The sequence below is a fragment of the Lethenteron reissneri genome, chromosome 54 (genome assembly GCF_015708825.2).
Source record: "Lethenteron reissneri isolate LAM-NWPU_2019-01 chromosome 54, ASM1570882v1, whole genome shotgun sequence".
Taxonomy (NCBI): Eukaryota; Metazoa; Chordata; class Hyperoartia; order Petromyzontiformes; family Petromyzontidae; genus Lethenteron; species Lethenteron reissneri.
The window spans coordinates 3,833,567-3,852,519 of NC_083832.1; the positions used below are offsets into that span (position 1 = coordinate 3,833,567).

General features: G+C 50.9%; 1 protein-coding gene across 5 annotated transcripts in view; it reads left to right on the forward strand.

Moving 5' to 3' along the window:
* LOC133356597 (cystic fibrosis transmembrane conductance regulator-like) overlaps positions 1-18,953 on the forward strand; it is an 82,733-nt gene that overhangs the window by 48,832 nt on the left and 14,948 nt on the right. For 4 of the 5 annotated variants that reach the window (XM_061574201.1, XM_061574203.1, XM_061574202.1 and 1 more), the window contains 14 exons: positions 1,767-1,979; positions 4,392-4,481; positions 6,409-6,572; positions 6,714-6,839; positions 7,465-7,711; positions 8,114-8,206; positions 9,006-9,170; positions 9,822-10,013; positions 11,083-11,177; positions 12,158-12,244; positions 12,343-13,039; positions 13,471-13,599; positions 13,984-14,021; positions 18,585-18,826. In XM_061574201.1, coding sequence (XP_061430185.1) covers positions 1,767-1,979; positions 4,392-4,481; positions 6,409-6,572; positions 6,714-6,839; positions 7,465-7,711; positions 8,114-8,206; positions 9,006-9,170; positions 9,822-10,013; positions 11,083-11,177; positions 12,158-12,244; positions 12,343-13,039; positions 13,471-13,599; positions 13,984-14,021; positions 18,585-18,826 — 2,578 coding nt within the window. Of the gene's footprint in view, positions 1-1,766; positions 1,980-4,391; positions 4,482-6,408; positions 6,573-6,713; positions 6,840-7,464; positions 7,712-8,113; positions 8,207-9,005; positions 9,171-9,821; positions 10,014-11,082; positions 11,178-12,157; positions 12,245-12,342; positions 13,040-13,470; positions 13,600-13,983; positions 14,022-18,584; positions 18,827-18,953 lie in introns of those variants that run through there. The other variant, XM_061574205.1, reaches the window with a different exon arrangement.

Below are 18,953 nucleotides of genomic sequence, written 5' to 3' on the forward strand. Positions count from 1 at the left end.
CTGACAGCTGTGTTTGGGATAATTTAATGTTCCTTTGATGTTCTTTTAGGCTTACGCTAATGTTACGTCCCGTCTGTCCAATATAACACTTACCGCATAAGCAATTGATCCGATATACACCTTCAGTTGATAACTTCGATAATTCATCTTTACATTTCCAGCGTAACGTCGTACTCAAATTGTAAATGTTGTTGTGGATTCCCTCTTCAACACACCGGTGGGCAAAAAATATTGAACTATTTGTCTTTTGTCAACGTGACACATTTTTTCTGATTGGCCGTGTCGGGTGGTGGAGGGTTGTGACACATTTATAAATAACGCGATCTAACCCAATAAACATTTATTATGAATAATACTGGTTGCGAATGCCTACGTGTTAACACATTCCTGCGGAGGGAGCTGGTAGGAACGTTTGGTTGCTCGGTCAATGGCCAGGGTCAACGGCGGCGTGGTGTATTCCGCAAATATGCCCGACTGTGAGGGCGGGCACAAGCCGGCGTGAGTAGGTTAAACGTTGATTTTATAAGAGCACCACGGGGTGACCAGCCCCTCCCCACCCAGCCCCACCCTCCCACCCCCCACCCAGCCCCACCCTCCCCACCCAACCCCTCCCCACCCTCCCCTCCCCACCCAGCCCCACCCTCTCCCTGCACGACGGACACAATAATCCCCTGTGGGCTGGTGTAACCAGGAGGTTCCTACCAGTACTAACCAATCATTACTGTACGTGCCAATATCGTCCTCAATAGAGTAGGCATCGATGCACATTACAGCAGAACGGCAACAATACCGGGGCATGCCATTTAGAGCACCAACTCAAGCGTGCCTGCATCCCGTAAGCGCCTACAACACAATGTGGATTGGTTAATCATCAGTTGTTATCATCGCCATTATAATTTCGCCTGTATTTCGATTCCACTCTATTCTCACGCGTGGCGGCAGCAGCAGCAGCAGCAGCGCTGTGGTTCAGGAGCTCAAGGCCAATGGGGAGGTCCTGCTGCTGCTGTTGATGGTCACGACGAGAGGGCTTCAGCAGAGAGAGTCGGTGGATTTCGATTTAAAGCTTTCGTGACTGCAGGGATTCATCTTCTTGGTTCTTTCGGTAAAGTCACGTGGAAGGGAAATAATAAAATAATACAAATAAAACATAATAAAATCATTCTCACGACGTTTCGGCCACAACGCAAGCAGCCGTCCTCAGGTGAAACCCCCCCCCTTCCAACCCAGCTTAAATATACGCTCCAAGCAATGTGCTGTTTCATTCAGACGCTATCGCCTCGACAGACTTGGTTTTCACCTGAGGACGGCTGCTTGCGTTGTGGCCGAAACGTCGTGAGAATTATTTTATTATGTTTTATTTTTATTATTTTATTACTTCCCTTCTACGTGACTTTACCGAAAGAACCAAGAAGAGTTGGTGGAGTTCTTGCTGCTGCTGCTGCTCCTACTTTGTTGAGCGAGCGCAGACCGCACTGGTTCACTGTCCGTGGTGTCCCGTGCCCCCTCTAGGACGTTGAAAGTCGTACGGCGTCGATGCGAATGCATTTATATCAAGTTAACCGCAAATTCCACTTGGCAGCAACGACATCATAACCATCATCATTACCCCGCACACTTGTTGACCGGACCTTGAATCAGAAAAACGAACATTAAAAATAAAAACGCGCGATTTGATCATTAATCAAAAGATGTCGCTGCAAACGACGTTGCTCGAGTTTCACGCAAGAGACTGTCGTCGTGCCGCGCCCCTCCGCCGCGTCTCTCAGGAGTTCACCAAAGTGGTGCAGCCCTTCTTCCTGGGCCAGATCATCGCCTCCTTCAACCCGAGCACCGTCGACGTGCAGGAGCCGCTGCTGCTGGCGCTGGGGCTGAGCGCGTGCTTCGTCCTGAGAACGCTGCTGCTGCACCCCGCTGTGTTCGGGCTCCAGCACCTGGGTATGGACGTGCGGATTGCCACCTTCTGCCTCATTTACAAGAAGGTGCGCACGGCGGCGGTGGTGGGCCCCCTCCCTTGGCGTGGGGACGAGACGCGCGTGCCCCCCCCCCCTCCCCCGATGGTACATGTTGTTTATATTCTTAGGTTATTTTAATTTTTTCACATAGGTAAAAAATTTAAATAAAATAAAAAACATGTTGTTTACGCTATTTATTGTGAAAATTCCGTCACAGTTCTTATGATCACTGTTTCATTGCTTTCATGGCTTTATTTTGGTGATTTCGAAAAGTGTATTGGTTTATTTCGATTTAAAGCTTTCGTGACTGCAGGGATTCATCTTTTTGGTTCTTTCGGTAAAGTCACGTAGAAGGGAAGTAATAAAAGAATAAAAAATAAAACATAATAAAATAATATAATAATATAATAAAGTAATATAATAAAACAATATAATAAAATTATTTTATTATATTGTTTTATTTTTATTACTTTATTACTTCCCTTCTACGTGACTTTACCGAAAGAACCAAGAAGATGTATTGATTTAGCCATGTTTGTTTGTTGTAGTACGGAGTAAGACTGATGGCCTTAATCTAAGTTGTCTTGTGGTTGTTGTTGGTTGTTTGACTTGCATCCCACTGGGATTTTTGCACACAGCGTTGGTGTATGGTGATTTGTTTTTCTGCAATATTTTGCTGTCTTTTCTTGGATTTTCTGTTTGCACTTAGTCACATATTCACTTTAAGATGTTTTTGTTCGTGTTTTTTGTTTGTTGCGGTTGCACCCGATTCAAGAGCCAAATGGCTCACAGGGCTATACCTAATAAATGAAACTTGAAATGAACTTGAACTTGATGGCCCTGGAGCCGAAGGTCGGTGGATCAGAGAAGATTGTGTGGGTGGGAGGAGGGGGGTGGTGGGGGGTTACAAGGTGGGCCGGAGATGGCAGCACAGTGAACGCGTGTTTTTGAAGCCGTGCCGAGTTTGCATGTCCTCCCTCTGGTCTGCGAGAATGTCGTCTGGATTCTCCCATTTAGTCCCAAAGCTAAACAACAACAAATAAACCAAATGCAATGTCACCGGTATTGGCCAAACATCCGGGTGCTAAAAACGCCATGCAAATTACGCAATTGGGATCACACACAATAGCATCATCGCCCGCTATTGCAAAGCTTGATACTCTCCTGCGCCGACAAGATTATCGATAATAATAATACTGATACAATTGAAAATTTTAATAAAACATAAAATCAAAGGGAAGCGATAAATGTAACAAAGGGCTTAGTGATGTTTGATCTTTGCTCCGGTTTTACTGACCTTATCGTTGACGGATAACCTCGGGGGGCAGCCGTGAGTATTTTATGGCAGTCCGCGTGGGATGGCTGTAAACCTCTGCAAACGGTGGCAATCGCACCCTCTCTGCGGTGTTGTCGCTGCACACTTGAACCGAGCGTCTGATTCTTTGGTTCTTTCGGTAAAGTCACGTATAAAGATAAAATAATAAATTAAATAATAGCATACGACGTTTCGATTGCAACACAAGCAATCGTCGTCAGGTATAAATGAAATAGCGACACAAAATCTAACCAGAAAACTATAGACAGACATATAAGCAGACAGATATCACCAAGATACACAGAGAGAGTAACACAGGTACAGAGAGGGAGATCGTCTCTGTGGGGTGGCCTTAAATAGACAGAGGGGGGGCGGAGGCAGAGAGAGGGAGGGGTTGGAGAAAAAAAATACATATCTGTCTATAGTTTTCTGGTTAGATTTTTTGTTGCTATTTCATTTATACCTGATGATGATTGCTTGTGTTGCAATCGAAACGTCGTATGCTATTATTTAATTTATTATTTTATCTTTATACGTGACTTTACCGAAAGAACCAAAGAATAATTCCTGCAGTCACGAAAGCTCCAAAATTAAGAACGAGCGTCTGATCTATGCGAAGGGCGAATTAGCGCTGATTCGTGCCGATGTCGGTAACTCTCCGTCGCTGCCCCTCGTGCGTCCAGACGGCCAATGTCGGCGACGAGCCGTCACGTGGCCAGTACCGATGTGCCGTGAGGCGGCACTCGGTCGAGAGCAGATAAAAGGGTAATAATAGAAATAAAATAATAAATCACGAAGTTTCGGAGGCAATACAAGTCTCCTTCATCAGGTGGGACCGTCACAGCCAGATTTACTGTATCAAGTGAAGCAAAAATTCCAAGATACAAGTTCTTAAATACAAGTTAAGGGGGGAGGAGGGGGGGGGGGGCTTATCTGAATGTGGTAGCCAATTAATGGATTTATCCATAATCGTCACTGGGTGTTGGCCGTGAGCGGGAATCGAACCTGGGTCGCCAGGTTCATAACGCAGCGCGCTAACCGCTACACTACCGCTCCCCACCGCTACGGGACAGGCACACACACTCACACACCCGCGCTGTTCTAACATCACCGTACCCTCGCAGATCATGAAGCTCTCAAGCAGCGTCTTGGATAAGATCACCGTGGGACAGCTGGTCAGCTTGCTGTCGAACAACCTGAACAAGTTTGATGAGGTATTGACCTCTTCGTAGCCTCTCAGGGTCGTGGTGACATCCTCACGAGATGGATGGCTGTGATTCCCGTGAGCCGTTTGCCATATTCATGCTGACGGAGGAACATTTTCCAATTCCTGAATGGGTCCATCTTCTTGGTTCTTTCGGTAAAGTCACGTAGAAGGGAAATAATAAAATAATAAGAATAAAACATAATATTATTTTATTATGTTTTATATTATTATTTTATTATTTCCCTTCTATGTAATGTTTTGTTTTTATTATTTTATTATTTCCCTTTTACGTAACTTTACCAAAAGAACCAAGAAGACGAATCCCTGCAGTCACGAAAGCTTTAAATCGAAATCCTGAATGGGTCCTTACATGTTTGCTATGCAAGTGTGTCATCTCCAATGGCATGACACTGGGACGACGTGCTGGACAGACAGGAGGAGTGGGGGTTAGACTACGTGCGAGTGCTAGACCTCGTGTCATGCCGACTGTCAATCAGAGCAGCCGCAAGTAGCGAGGAGGGTTGACGGGCGAGACGCACCAGAGATGGGAGCAATGGAATCGATCGACACGTACCTAGGGAACGCACGATGACGCACATACAGACATTTACATCCGTAGCGTATGCAGAATGCATTGGATATCGCTCGTAGCCAAGCACGGCTCAGTGGTGCACAACCGCCCGTTCGTGTGAAGCGCTGCAGCTGGAACCATCGCAGACCCTCGGGTCGGGAATCAAACTCAGGCGGGTGGGGGCGCTAACAGCGGCCGCCCCCCTCTACCAGAGAGAGGGGGCGTCCATAAATGACGTCACGTACCTAGGGGGGGGGGGGGGCAGACATATGTGACGATGTGTGACGAGGGGGGGGGGTTGGAGAAATCTGACGTCAGATCAAAATGCGCAACTTTAAATTAATATAGACGACACGTTCTACTTAATTAAAGATCCTTTTTGATAAATGTTTTCTCCTACAACATCAGAGTGCAGCGCCACATTAAATACGCACTACAATGACAATAGTTTAAAGCGACTTGAAGCATTTTTTATTTTTTGGGGGGGGGGGGCAGAGCTTTGTGACGTCATATTTGAGGAGGGGGGTCTGACTTTTTGTGACGCCGTGTGACGAAGGGGCGTGGCCGCTGGGCAGGTGCCGCGAATGACGGCGCAGGTGGAGGCTGCGCTAATTATAGCAAGACAAAGATCCCCCGTGTAGCCTTGACAGACTGTTGGGGCAAGTGCTGTTAGCGAGCACCTGTGAAGGCCAGAACGGCACACGAGGGGGTGGGTGGCCAGCACCACGCCCGGCCGCCTTTGTCCCCCCTGATGGCGATGTTTACACACCGCACAAGAAACTCATTTGAGGCTGAGTCGACCTAGGGGAGGCCCAGGACCGGTCACAGATAATCGTCACTGATGTTGGCCGTGAACGGGAGTCGAACTCAGGTCGCCAGGTTCGTAGCGCAGCGCGCTGACCGCTACACGATCGCTAAATGTCACAGTGATATCACCGATACCCTTGTAACACGACTACATTGCTGTTTTTGTAATTGTCACTCCACTTGTTTATAAAGCAGGAAAGACTCAGCGTGTCTCAAGACCTTCGAAGGAGGGTCCTGCTCGGTTTTCATAGTGAGGGACGATGATTGCTTTATGTAATCCCAATTAAGTAATTTGTGATTAACCCGGTGACCTGGGTTCAATTCCAGGCCACGGCTAACTTCAGTGATATCTGAACCAGCCCCACACCCACACTGTGACCAGTGTGGTGAAGTATGGCCAAACAACATGTCGTGGGGAGGCCTTCGTCCAGCAGTGTAGTGACAAATGCCTGAGCTGTTTTTACGTCGTTGTTGTTGTTGTTTTATTCTGCATGGCCACCACGTGGCAATGGCGCCCGGCACGCCGCAGTAACGCGCGCGCACGTGTCGCCTGCAGAGCCTGACCCAGGCCCACTTCATCTGGATCGCGCCCATTCAGTGCGTGGGCTTGCTGGCCTTCCTCTGGCGAGAGCTGGGGCCCTTCTGCCTCGTGGGATTCGCCATTCTGCTGATCGTGACGCTGCTCCAGGCGTGGCTGGGTCACAAGATCAACTCCTACAGGTGAGGGCTGGTGGTTCGCCGCGGGCATACTCTCCTGGCCTGCCAGGGAGTCGTGGCAGCGCAGCAAGTGGGTTCATTTCCATCTGCGCCCCATCTGTACGGGGATTGAGCGAGGGGCGGCGCGCGTCCGCTCACTTTCAGAGACAAGCGCGGAGGGAAGATCAACGAGCGCATCGCCCTCACGTCGGAGGTGCTCGAGAACATCGAGGCCATCAAAGTGCACGGCTGGGAAGAGGCCATGGGGAAGCTCATCGACGAGCTGCGCAAGTAGGTGGCGCCACACCGACACGGCCGCGTCTCGCGTGCCCTCCGGCTGCGTCTCATGTGACCTCCGGCCGCGTCTCGCGTGACCTCCGGCCGCGTCTCGCGTGACCTCCGGTCGCGTCTCGCGTGCCCTCTGGCCGCGTCTCGCGTGACCTCCGGTCGCGTCTCGCGTGCCCTCTGGCCGTCCGGCCATCGGCGCAACCAGAGGCAGGCTGTTCGATTCGTTCGAGTGGCCGATTTAATGTCCCCATGAGAGGCTCACAGTCACTGATGGACTGCAGGGTAGTGGCAGACATCGTCACAGTTCCTAGGGTGCTACAGCGTTAATGCAACAAACCCAGAGAGCCAGACTAATGTACTTTACCATTCTTGTGGTTCCGTGTTGATGCCTGCAGCTAAGAGAGCCAGCCGAAGGCACCTGTAGGACTGTCAGAGTTAAGGCTCAACGTCTGAGGCTCAGAGAGCCAGACAGAGGCACCTGTGCGCTTACCCAGGGTCCAGCGGTAATGCCCCAAAGGCAGAAGAGCCGGGCTATGCCGGGCCCGGCGTGGGCACCACGGGGACGCGGCGATCTCGACCTCGCGGTGACGGCCCTCCCACCCCCCCACACCCCCCAACTCCCCCCTAGGCAGGAGCTGAAGCTGACGAGCAGAGCCTCCTACAGCAGATACTTCAACAGCGCGGCGTTCTTCTTCTCGGGCGTGTTCGTCGTGTTCGCCTCCATCCTGCCGTACGCCGTGTACAACGAGCTCACGCTGCGCCGGGTGCTCACCTCCGTCAGCTTCTTCAACGTCCTGCGCATGGCCATCACCAGGTCGCTGCCGTGGTCGCTACAGATGTGGGTCGATGCGACCGCCTCCATTGGAAAGATCCAGGTACCTCCTCCACTCCGAGTGAAAGATCCACGTTCCTCCTCCGCTCCGCGTGCATGCAGCGACTAGTGGAGCGTCCGTTTGCAAATTTTGATCCGGCTTTGTCGATAAATGGCTTCGCGAGGTGTGACGTGGCTGTGAGATGGACGTCCCTTGCGAGAGGGAACGTCTGTCTTCGATGAGGTCATTGTCCATCCTGCATCGCGCAGCCACCGCGTGAACATCGGTGCGATCGGGTGGCCAAACCAGCCAGGGACAATGCTTATCATGATGATGGTGATTGGTTTGATACAAAACCTCGTCGTTCATACAAATCGCATCTTTTACCAATTAGCAGAGGGGCCACGGACGAAGCTGGGAGGCAGCAGAATAATGGGAGCCCGATGTTGTGTGCGCTCGTTTCAGGATTTCCTGTTGCTGAAGGAGTACCGTCCGCTCGACTACAACCTCTCCACCACCGAGGTAGAGATCGTGTCCATCACGGCGTCGTGGGATCAGGTGAGCGACGCCGCCATTGTGATGTCTTCTTTATCGTTGATGAGACTGTGAACGTCCGTTTGGTGACACGGAGGGAACGTCCAGGGATTGCTGGCTGAGGCGCTCACTTGACACCTCCTGGTGGTTCACGCAGGGGCTGGGCACAGGGTTCAAAGGCCCATCGAATCTAGCGGCCAGCAACAAACAGCACTGTTAAAAAAGTTGTATTAGATGAGTGTAAAATACTTTTCTTGACGTGAGCAAGGTTATATCAGGGCTTGGTCGAAAAAAAGACGATGATGATGATGGAAGAGAAGGAATTTCGAAGTGCAGCAGTGCGAGGGAAGAAGCAGAAAAAGAAGTGAGGTGAAATTTCGATTTAAAGCTTTCGTGACTGCAGGGATTCATCGTCTTGGTTCTTTCGGTAAAGTCACGTAGAAGGGAAATAATAAAATAATAAAAATAAAACATTATAAAATACAATTATCACGACGTTTCGGCCACAACGCAAGCAGCCGTCCTCAGGTGAAGAACAGGTCTGTCGGAAAGACATGCGTCTGAATATCTTTCCGACAAACCTGTTCTTCACCTGAGGACGGCTGCTTGCGTTGTGGCCGAAACGTCGTGAGAATTTTATTTAATGTTTGATTTTTATTATTTTATTATTTCCCTTCTACGTGACTTTACCGAAAGAACCAAGAATATGAAGTGAGGTGATCGGCATTGTGGTGAATGAGTGAGTGGGTGGGTGAGTGGTGCGACACAGCACTTTGTTTCCCTGCTGCATGCAGCAGTTTCGATGATTGCCGTCGATTCGCAGATCGATGGAATCGTCCCCGAGCAAGGAAGCAAGGTGAAGAATGGAATCATCAACGTGGCCGCCACCGACCTGCCGTTCTACAAGTCGTACGTCCTGTCGGACATCAACTTCAAGCTCAACAAGGGAGAGATGCTCATCGTCATGGGCTCCTTCGGCTCGGGCAAGGTTAGTCGCCCGTCTCAGGCACGTCACCTCCATCACAGTGCACCTCTGATGAATGATAACAAACCGAGATTGAAGACTTTGTCCCACCCCATCCCTTTTCACGATGACGACCGCTTGTGTTGCGATCGAAACGTCGTAGTTTTTTGTTCTTTTATTTGAACCTATCGACTTTACCGAACCACCCAAAGAATATGAATTCCTGCAGTCACAAAAGCTTGAAGTCAATATTTAAGCAAAATACTGCTTCTCAACTTCCGCAAGGATCCGTCGAAGAGTCCGGGCTCTCGCGAGGGGGGCAGCTGAAGGTCGCCTTCATTCCCACAGCCTTCTTGATGAACACCAACAGCGGACTCCTCTCCCGCCCCTTGCCTGCGCTCTCGAGCCCTCCTTTGAGAACGTTCCGTCCGCCGTTGCAACTGTAACGAGGGTGCGAATTATTAAAAAAAACAACTAGTTATAAAATCGACCCTGCGACAGAGACCCGCCGGTATATGGAAGGGTTCCGCACACGGCCGGCCCGGCTCAGCGAGCCCGGTGGCTTGGCTGCGGCGGTTAGCGCACGAGCAGTAGAGCAGCAATAAACGAACACCAACGTCACTTGCCCCAACGGTCAGTTGAGGCTACGTGGGGGACCTTCGTCTGTGCGCACAGAGCTCGCTGCTGCTGCTCATGCTGGGGGAGCTGCTGCCGTGGGACGGCCGCGTGCGCCACAGCGGCCGCCTCTCCTTCTCCTCCCAGCAGCCGTGGATTATCAACGCCTCCGTGCAGGAGAACATCACCCTCGGCCTGCACTTGGACAAGGCCCTCCTCTGGCAGGTGCTGCGCGCCTGTGGCCTGCAAGAGGTGAGCTCTGCTCGTTTGCTGCCCGTGCTGGCCGTCCGCTTGCATGGGCCTTCATCAATTCACTGCCGGATGAAGGCCCAAGGGTCGCCAGCGGTCCCGGTTGGATCCGGAGAGCCCAGGAATGGGCATCGGTGTTGGGGCGGCAGGAGTTGATCTGTGCCGAGATCTGGTACCGGTGTCGCAGGGTAGCCCACGGGTTTGAGTCTAGACCTGGGCCGACTGAGAAACGTGTCCAGGTTTGGACTCCAGTGGAAACGGTGGCGGCCATACATGATGGCTTCCACATGTCGTGTTGATCAGTTGCTTGATCCATATTTCACCACACTGGTGCTTGTTGGTGAAGGGTGGGCAGCCAGGGACATGACTCACGATATCCGTGACCACGAATCGGAATTAGGTCGCCGGGTTCATAGGGCTGTGCATGACCTGCTGTGCCACGGGTGGTACAGCAGGTCATGCAGCAGTGGATTGACAAAGGGTTATTATTATTATTACCTAGCTTGTTAAACCCAAAGTATCATTGTTACTGATCATTTTGAGAGTCGGTGCCGGATGATCATGCCAAGTCATTGTGCCAGGTCATCGTGCTCGGTCATAGGGGGCCGTCCATAAATGACGTCACCCACCTGGGGGGGGGGGAGGTCAAACATTTGTGACGATGTGTGACTAGGGGGGGGGGGGGTTTGAGTGTGACGCCACATTAAAATGCACAACTTTAAATAAATATAGACAACACGTTCTACTTAATTAAATTGACTTAAAAAAATATTTTCTCCTACAACATCAGAGTGCAGCGCCACATTAAATAAGCACTACAATGGCAATAGTTTAAAGCGATTTGAAGCATGTTTTATTTATTGGGGGGGGGCAGAGCTTTGTGACGTCATATTTGAGCGGGGGTTTGACTTTTTGTGACGCCGTGTGACGAAGGGGGGGGGGGGTCAAAAATCGTCCAAAATCGCGTGACGTCATTTATGGACGGCCCCTAGTGCCGGGTCATCGTGCCGAGCAACCACGTGTTGGGTGTGGATGAACGTTCGTTCCTGAGCGGTCTCTTTTGTTGCTTTAGGAAATCATGAATCTGCCTCAGAAGGAGAAGACGCTGATTGGGGAGAGTGGCTTCAACCTCAGCGGCGGGCAGAGAGCGCGCATCTCGCTTGCCAGGTCCGCACGCCCACCTCTCAAACCGCCGTACAGTCGTGAAACATCCACTCACGTGTCACCTTCGGGCCTCCGTTGATGCGGCAGGGAGAGGCTGGGTGAGGCTGGGTGAGGATAGGTGAGGCTGGGTGAGCCTGGGTGAGGCTGGGTGAGGCTGGGTGAGGCTGGGTGAGGGATGGGGTGAGGCTGGGTGAGGCTGGGTGAGGATAGGTGAGGCTGGGTGAGGCTGGGTGAGGCTGGGTGAGGCTGTGTTGAGGCTGGGTGAGGGATGGGGTGAGGCTGGGTGAGGCTGGGTGACGCTGGGTGAGGCTGGGTGAGGCTGTGTTGAGGCTGGGTGAGGGATGGGGTGAGGCTGGGTGAGGCTGGGTGAGGCTGGGTGAGGCTGTGTTGAGGATGGGTGAGGATGGTTGAGGATGGGTGAGGATGGTTGAGGATGGGTGGGGCTGGGTGAGGCTGGGTGGGGCTGGGTGAGGCTGGGTGCACAGGGCTCGATCTTGAGCCCAGGGCGCAAGGCCAGCACCCCGGAGATCCTGGATTTAAATCCAAGCAGCGGGCCTGTGGTGATTAAACTGGCTTCTAAAGTTCAGAGAGTTGATGGTCTCAGCCTAGTCACAAACAAGCACGCCAAAACCACTTGTCGTACTAAATCTGTTTCTTTCATTGGCAAAAATTCATTCCAGCTCTGATAATTAATGTATCTTTTTGGTTTATCTGCATCGAGCGCCGCTTGCGAGGTGCCATGGCCCGGCGTGGGTTCCAGAGGCACTCACAGGGACCTCAGAAGGGCGACGTCTTCCAGAGGCTGTCCGCGACCATGCGTTGGTGTCACGTGGCGAGCGGAGAGTCACGATCGGCCCCGCACGGCAATGCGCCACGGGTGGTCCCGCACTGTGAGGGGTGACGATGACGACGATGATGCTTGTCACGACCAAGGCGACGCGATGTTATGAGTGACTGTGCTGCCCCTGTTGTCCTCTGTCTAGGGCCGTGTACAGAGAGGCAGATCTCTATTTGCTCGACTCTCCATTCAGCTACCTCGATGTGTCAACAGAAAAGCAAGTCTTCGAGAGGTGAACTTACGGGAAAAAATATTTCTCGCTCCGTTTGCTGCGTAACTTGCGCCCGTCGATCATTCACCTAACGCGGCGCGCGGGCTCCTTGCCGACAGCTGCATCGACGGCTTCCTGGCCAAGAAGACGCGCATCCTGGTGACGTCCAAAGTCGAGCACCTGCAGAGGGCGGACAAGGTTCTGATTCTGAACGACGGGGTCGTTTACTTCTACGGCACCTTCCCCGAGCTGCAGAAGAGCAAGCTGGAGATCCTGTCGCTCATCATGCAGGCGGAGCGCTTCGACAGCTGCAGCTCCGACCGCCGCGGCTCCATGATCACGGGCGTGCTGCGCCGTGGCTCCGCGCAGTCCGGTGACGCGGCGGCGTCACCCAACGCCGCCAGCGTCTCGGAGCCGCCCCAGGGGACGCAGTTCCCGTTCCAGGCCCAGCGGTTCTCCGTCGTCTCCGCCGCCGGGACGTCCGTCGTCGTCGCGATCCCCACGGCCGGCCCGCACGAGCCCGAGGGTCGCCGGCTGTCGCTCATCCCGGACACGGAGGATGGGAAGCAGCTGCTGCCCGCCGCCGGCGCGGGGCCCCTGCACGCCAGCAAGCGCAGGAAGTCGGTGCTGCACCTCATGTTGGGGGTATCGGCCGGCTACGAGAACACGCGGCGCGCGGCGCGCATCCAGCAGCACGCCCCGCACGGCGACCCCTTCCTGCTGCCCAGCGTCGTGCCCCAGAGGCTGCCCGCCCGCAAGTCGCTCACCAGCGTGGCGGAAGAGAGCGACGACGTTCCGGAAGACGACAACATCAAGGTGAGCGGAGTGTCTCCGTTCGTTGTGGATCGTACACGGGTGCCGAGGCCCAACGACGTCAAGCGGCCGGCAACAAACGGCGCAAAGTAGATGTCCAGTTTTTTGGTTCTTTCCGTAAAGTCACGTGGGTGTAAAATAAAATAAATCACGACGTTTCGGGCGCAACACAAGCGTCCGTCATCAGGTGGGAAATCATGGTCTGCTGCTGGTTTAAAACAGTCTGCCTCAGCAGGAGACTGTTTTGCTTTCCCACCTGATGATGATTGCTTGTGTTGCGCCCGAAACGTCGTGATTTATTTTATTTTACACCCACGTGACTTTACCGAAAGAACCAAAGAGGATGGATTCCTGCAGTCGCGCAAGCTTCAAATCAAGACAGATATCCAGTGAATTATTCATTCACAAGCGGCGCGTGTGCGGTGCTGCCCCAGGACTGCTTTGTGGACGCGGATGGCGAGGAGGGGGAGCTGGCGAGCTGGACCACGTACCGCCGCTACTTCGGCAGCAGCACCCTCTTTGGCATCGTGCTGTGCCTCAACCTGGTGCTCTTCGCGATCCAGGTACGGCCACGTCACGGCTACCATTCCACAGTATGGCCATGCCACGGTACAGTCACACCACGGTACAGTCACGCCACGGTACAGTCACACCATGGTACAGTCACACCATGGTACAGTCACACCATGGTACCACGCCACGGTACAGTCACACCACGGTACAGTCACACCATGGTACCACGCCACGGCTACAACACCACGGCTACCCCGCGGGTCGACCGGGTTCTCTAGCGCAGCGTCTCAGTCCGCACGACAAAAAAATACGTTTCTTAATGTAATATGGATATTACATTAATGTAATATGGATAAAAATGTATCAGCACTACCGCTTGGCCATGTCACTCTGTCCATTGTGGTAATAATTATTGATACATATTCTCTTCACAGGTCATGGTGTACGGAGTGGGACTATGGAACCTGCGGAGGTTGGTCCTGCGACGAATGTTCCGTGGAAACGTTTTGCTTCTGCGGTGGCGTGATTCCGCGTTCGCAATTAGCGCGATTCGGTGCCTTTGAGATGCCACTTTATGCTTCTTCTCTCACGCTGCTCCATTAAGGAATTCCCTCTCCCATCATCATCATCTTCTTCTTGGTTCTTTCGGTAAAGTCACGTAGAAGGGAAGTAATAAAATAATAAAAATAAAACATAATAAAATGATTCTCACGACGTTTCGGTCTGTCTCCCCGACAGACCTGGTCTTCACATGAGGACGGCTGCTTGCGTTGTGGCCGAAACGTCGTGAGAATTATTTTATTATGTTTTATTTCTATTATTTTATTACTTCCCTTCTTCGTGACTTTACCGAAAGAACCAAGAAGATGAATCCCTGCAGTCACGAAAGCTTTAAATCGAAAAATCATCATCTTCTCTTTCACCACAAGCTCTTCCAATTATAGCCTCGCACAAATCAAGAAAATGTTTGCGCTCTGATCTATTACAACTTCAACGGTGCTGTTTGTTGCTGGATGCTTGAGTTTTTGGGCCTTGTGGGCCAGTGCTCACTTCTCACACTTCTTAACCTCTTGCGTGCCATGCGGTTTGCCTGAAGACGGACTTGATGTGTGATGCATAACGTTCATAACGATTCATACTTTACACCGTGAGACACTGCATCACGTTCCGATTGGAACCGGCAGTCGCTCTCCTTACGCTATTTGTAATACGCTAAGTCTTTGCTCAATGTGTGGTGTTCACACAACGCGTTTTTGCTATAATGCGGTTCTACCATTAGTAAAGCACCGTTATAACACAGAACATGCACCGCTATAACACAGAACATGCACCGTTATAACGCAGAACACGCACCGTTATAACGCAGAACATGCACCGCTATAACACAGAACATGCACCGTTATAACACAGAACATGCACCGTTATAACACAGAACATGCACCGTAATAACACAGAACATGCACCGTTATAACACAGAACATGCACCGCTATAACACAGAACATGCACCGTTATAACACAGAACATGCACCGTTATAACACAGAACATGCACCGTTATAACACAGAACATGCACCGTTATAACGCAGAACATGCACCGTTATAACACAGAACATGCACCGTTATAACACAGAACATGCACCGTTATAACACAGAACACGCACCGTTATAACACAGAACATGCACCGTTATAACACAGAACATGCACCGTTATAACACAGAACATGCACCGTTATAACGCAGAACATGCACAGCTATAACACAGAACACGCACCGTTATAACACAGAACATGCACCGCTATAACACAGAACATGCACCGCTATAACACAGAACATGCACCGTTATAACACAGAACATGCACCGTTATAACACAGAACATGCACCGCTATAACACAGAACATGCACCGTTATAACGCAGAACATGCACAGCTATAACACAGAACACACACCGTTATAACGCAGAACATGCACAGCTATAACACAGAACATGCACCGTTATAACACAGAACATGCACAGCTATAACACAGAACACGCACCGTTATAACACAGAACATGCACCGTTATAACACAGAACATGCACCGCTATAACACAGAACATGCACCGTTATAACGCAGAACACGCACCGTTATAACGCAGAACACGCACCGTTATAACACAGAACATGCACCGTTATAACACAGAACATGCACCGTTATAACACAGAACATGCACCGTTATAACACAGAACATGCACCGTTATAACACAGAACATGCACCGTTATAACACAGAACATGCACCGTTATAACACAGAACATGCACCGTTATAACGCAGAACATGCACAGCTATAACACAGAACACGCACCGTTATAACACAGAACATGCACCGTTATAACACAGAACATGCACCGTTATAACACAGAACATGCACCGTTATAACACAGAACATGCACAGCTATAACACAGAACATGCACCGTTATAACACAGAACATGCACAGCTATAACACAGAACACGCACCGTTATAACACAGAACATGCACAGCTATAACACAGAACATGCACCGTTATAACACAGAACATGCACAGCTATAACACAGAACATGCACCGTTATAACGCAGAACATGCACAGCTATAACACAGAACACGCACCGTTATAACACAGAACATGCACCGTTATAACACAGAACATGCACCGTTATAACACAGAACATGCACCGTTATAACACAGAACATGCACCGCTATAACACAGAACATGCACCGTTATAACGCAGAACATGCACAGCTATAACACAGAACATGCACCGCTATAACACAGAACATGCACCGTTATAACGCAGAACATGCACAGCTATAACACAGAACATGCACCGCTATAACACAGAACATGCACCGCTATAACACAGAACATGCACCGTTATAACACAGAACACGCACCGTTATAACACAGAACATGCACCGCTATAACACAGAACACGCACCGCTATAACGCGGAACACGCACAGCTATAACACAGAACATGCACCGCTATAACGCGGAACACGCACCGTTATAACGCGGTTTCTCTGAGCGATTGATGACGAACTACGTTCTTGAGCTGGGCGGCTCAGCAGTACGATACAGTGCACGTAACGCTACAGCAACGCGGTGTTATACCGTCAGTTACCGTCCCGCCATCTCACACCGTGTGGGTACATTGCGCCTCGACCCAAAACTCGATCGTCACAAATTGGTGAAATAGTTGTCGCTCCGCACGCCGGTCGACTCTCGCCGCGGGGACCAATGGGCACGCGGTGCGAGCTCTGAACGTCCATGCGCCGAGTTTGTGTCGGTGACATAACGACTTTTTCCTGTGGTCTCTCACCTCATGCTGACTGGACAGAGCCGCCAAGGTACCGTGTCCCCTTTTACCTCGCCCGTCCATAAATGACGTCACGCACCTGGGGGGCGGGGGCGGTCAGACATTTGTGACGATGTGGGACGAGGGCGGGGGGGGGGTTTGATAAATGTGAAGTCACATCAGAATGCGCAACTTTCAATAAATATATAATTGTTATAACAACAATAATTGTTATAACAGCATTCCTACAACATCAGAGTGCAGCGCCACATTAAATACGCACTACAATGACAATAGTTTAAAGCGATTTGAAGCATGTTTTATTTTCAAAATGGAAATATGGTTTTGTGGGGGGGGGGGGGGGCGGCAGAGCTTTGTGACGTCATATTTGAGGGGGGTCTGAATTTTTGTGACGCCGTGTGACGAGGGGAGGGGGGGTGGGTCAAAAATCGTCCAAAATCGCGTGACGTCATTTATGGACGGCCCCTTATCAGCATCTTGAGTTTTTGCTATCGTATTCTTGGTTCTTTCGGTAAAGTCACATAGAAGGGAAATAATAAAATAATAAAAACAAAATAAAATTATCACGACGTTTCGGCTACAACACGAGCATCCGTCCTCAGGTGAAGAACAGGTCTGTCGGAAAGACAGCGTCCCAACGACAGCTCTGTTTCTTCACCTGAGGACGGCTGCTTGTGTTGTGGCCGAAACGTCGTGAGAATTTTATCTTATGATGTTTTAGTTGCATTATTTTATCATTTCCCTTCTACGTGACTTTACCGAAAGAACCAATAATATGAATCCCTGCAGTCACGAAAGCTTTAAATCGAAATCGTTTGCTATCGGTTAGAAGTGCTCTAGCAACATCACCGGCCAATCATGGGGTGCGGGAGTGACGCCACAGCCTTGCCGAGACGGCGCTGCTCCAGCTACACTGACGCACATCCATCATCGCGCCGATGCTGTCCCTCGCCTATTGGTGGAACAACATCGTCGTAACATCTTCCAACTCGGTTCCGTGCAACGAAAACGCTTTCACAAAGGGGTACAGCGATGGAGGCGGGGCACAAACTGATGGAACGCGCTCGTTTAAAAAAAAAAGATTGTAATGTACGAATTTAAAATCAATCGCGATTGATTTTAAATTACATTTTTGTTTTACTATCGAAGCTTCAAGTTCAGTAAATCTAGCTGTGACGGTCCCACCTGATGAAAAAGACTTGTGTTGCCTCCGAAACGTCGTGATTTATTATTTTATTTTATTTGTGTGTGTCTAAGAGAGAGCATATTCTTAGGTTTTTTCGGTAAAGTCACGTAGGTAAAAAAATTAAAATTAATAAAAGTAAAATAAAAATGAAATAAAAATCACGACGTTTCGGAGGCAACACAAGCTTCCGTCTTCAGGTGGAACCATCACAGCACGATAGCTGTATCACTTGATATTTATTTTATTTAACTTTTATTAAATGTAATTTTTTTACCTACGTGACTTTACCGAAAAAACCTAAGAGTATGAATCCTTGCAGTCACGAAAGCTTCAAATCTAGAATCTTCTAATTCCAGTGGAACGTCGTCGTGGCAGGCGGCCCACGCGAGCCGCTCGTCTTTGTGCCGGGTCTTCCCTTCCGTGTCGCTTTGTGCACACGTGTTGACGACGGTGGCGGACACGCAGTGACGGCCGTCATGACAGCGCGTGACGCGTGTGAATGCGCCCCAGTCAAGAAGACCGCGTGAACACGACGCGGCCCGACAACGGCACGGATGGCGTCCAAAGCTTCACGGACAACTACTACTACTTCTACATCTACGTGGGACTGGCCGACAGCTTTTTCGTGCTGGACCCCATCCGGGGGCTGCTGCTCATCCACTCGGCGATCCGCGTGTCGGACACTCTGAGCCGCGGAATGCTGCGCGCCATCCTGCACGCGCCCGCCTCCTTCTTCCTGGAGAAGCAGCCAGGCACGAGCTCCCCTCTACCCCCCTCGCACTCCTCGCCGCATCGCCCCCTCGCCCCCTCGCTCACTCACCCCTCGCTGACTCACCCACGCGGGCACCCGTGCGCCCACCGACGAGCCCACTGATGCGC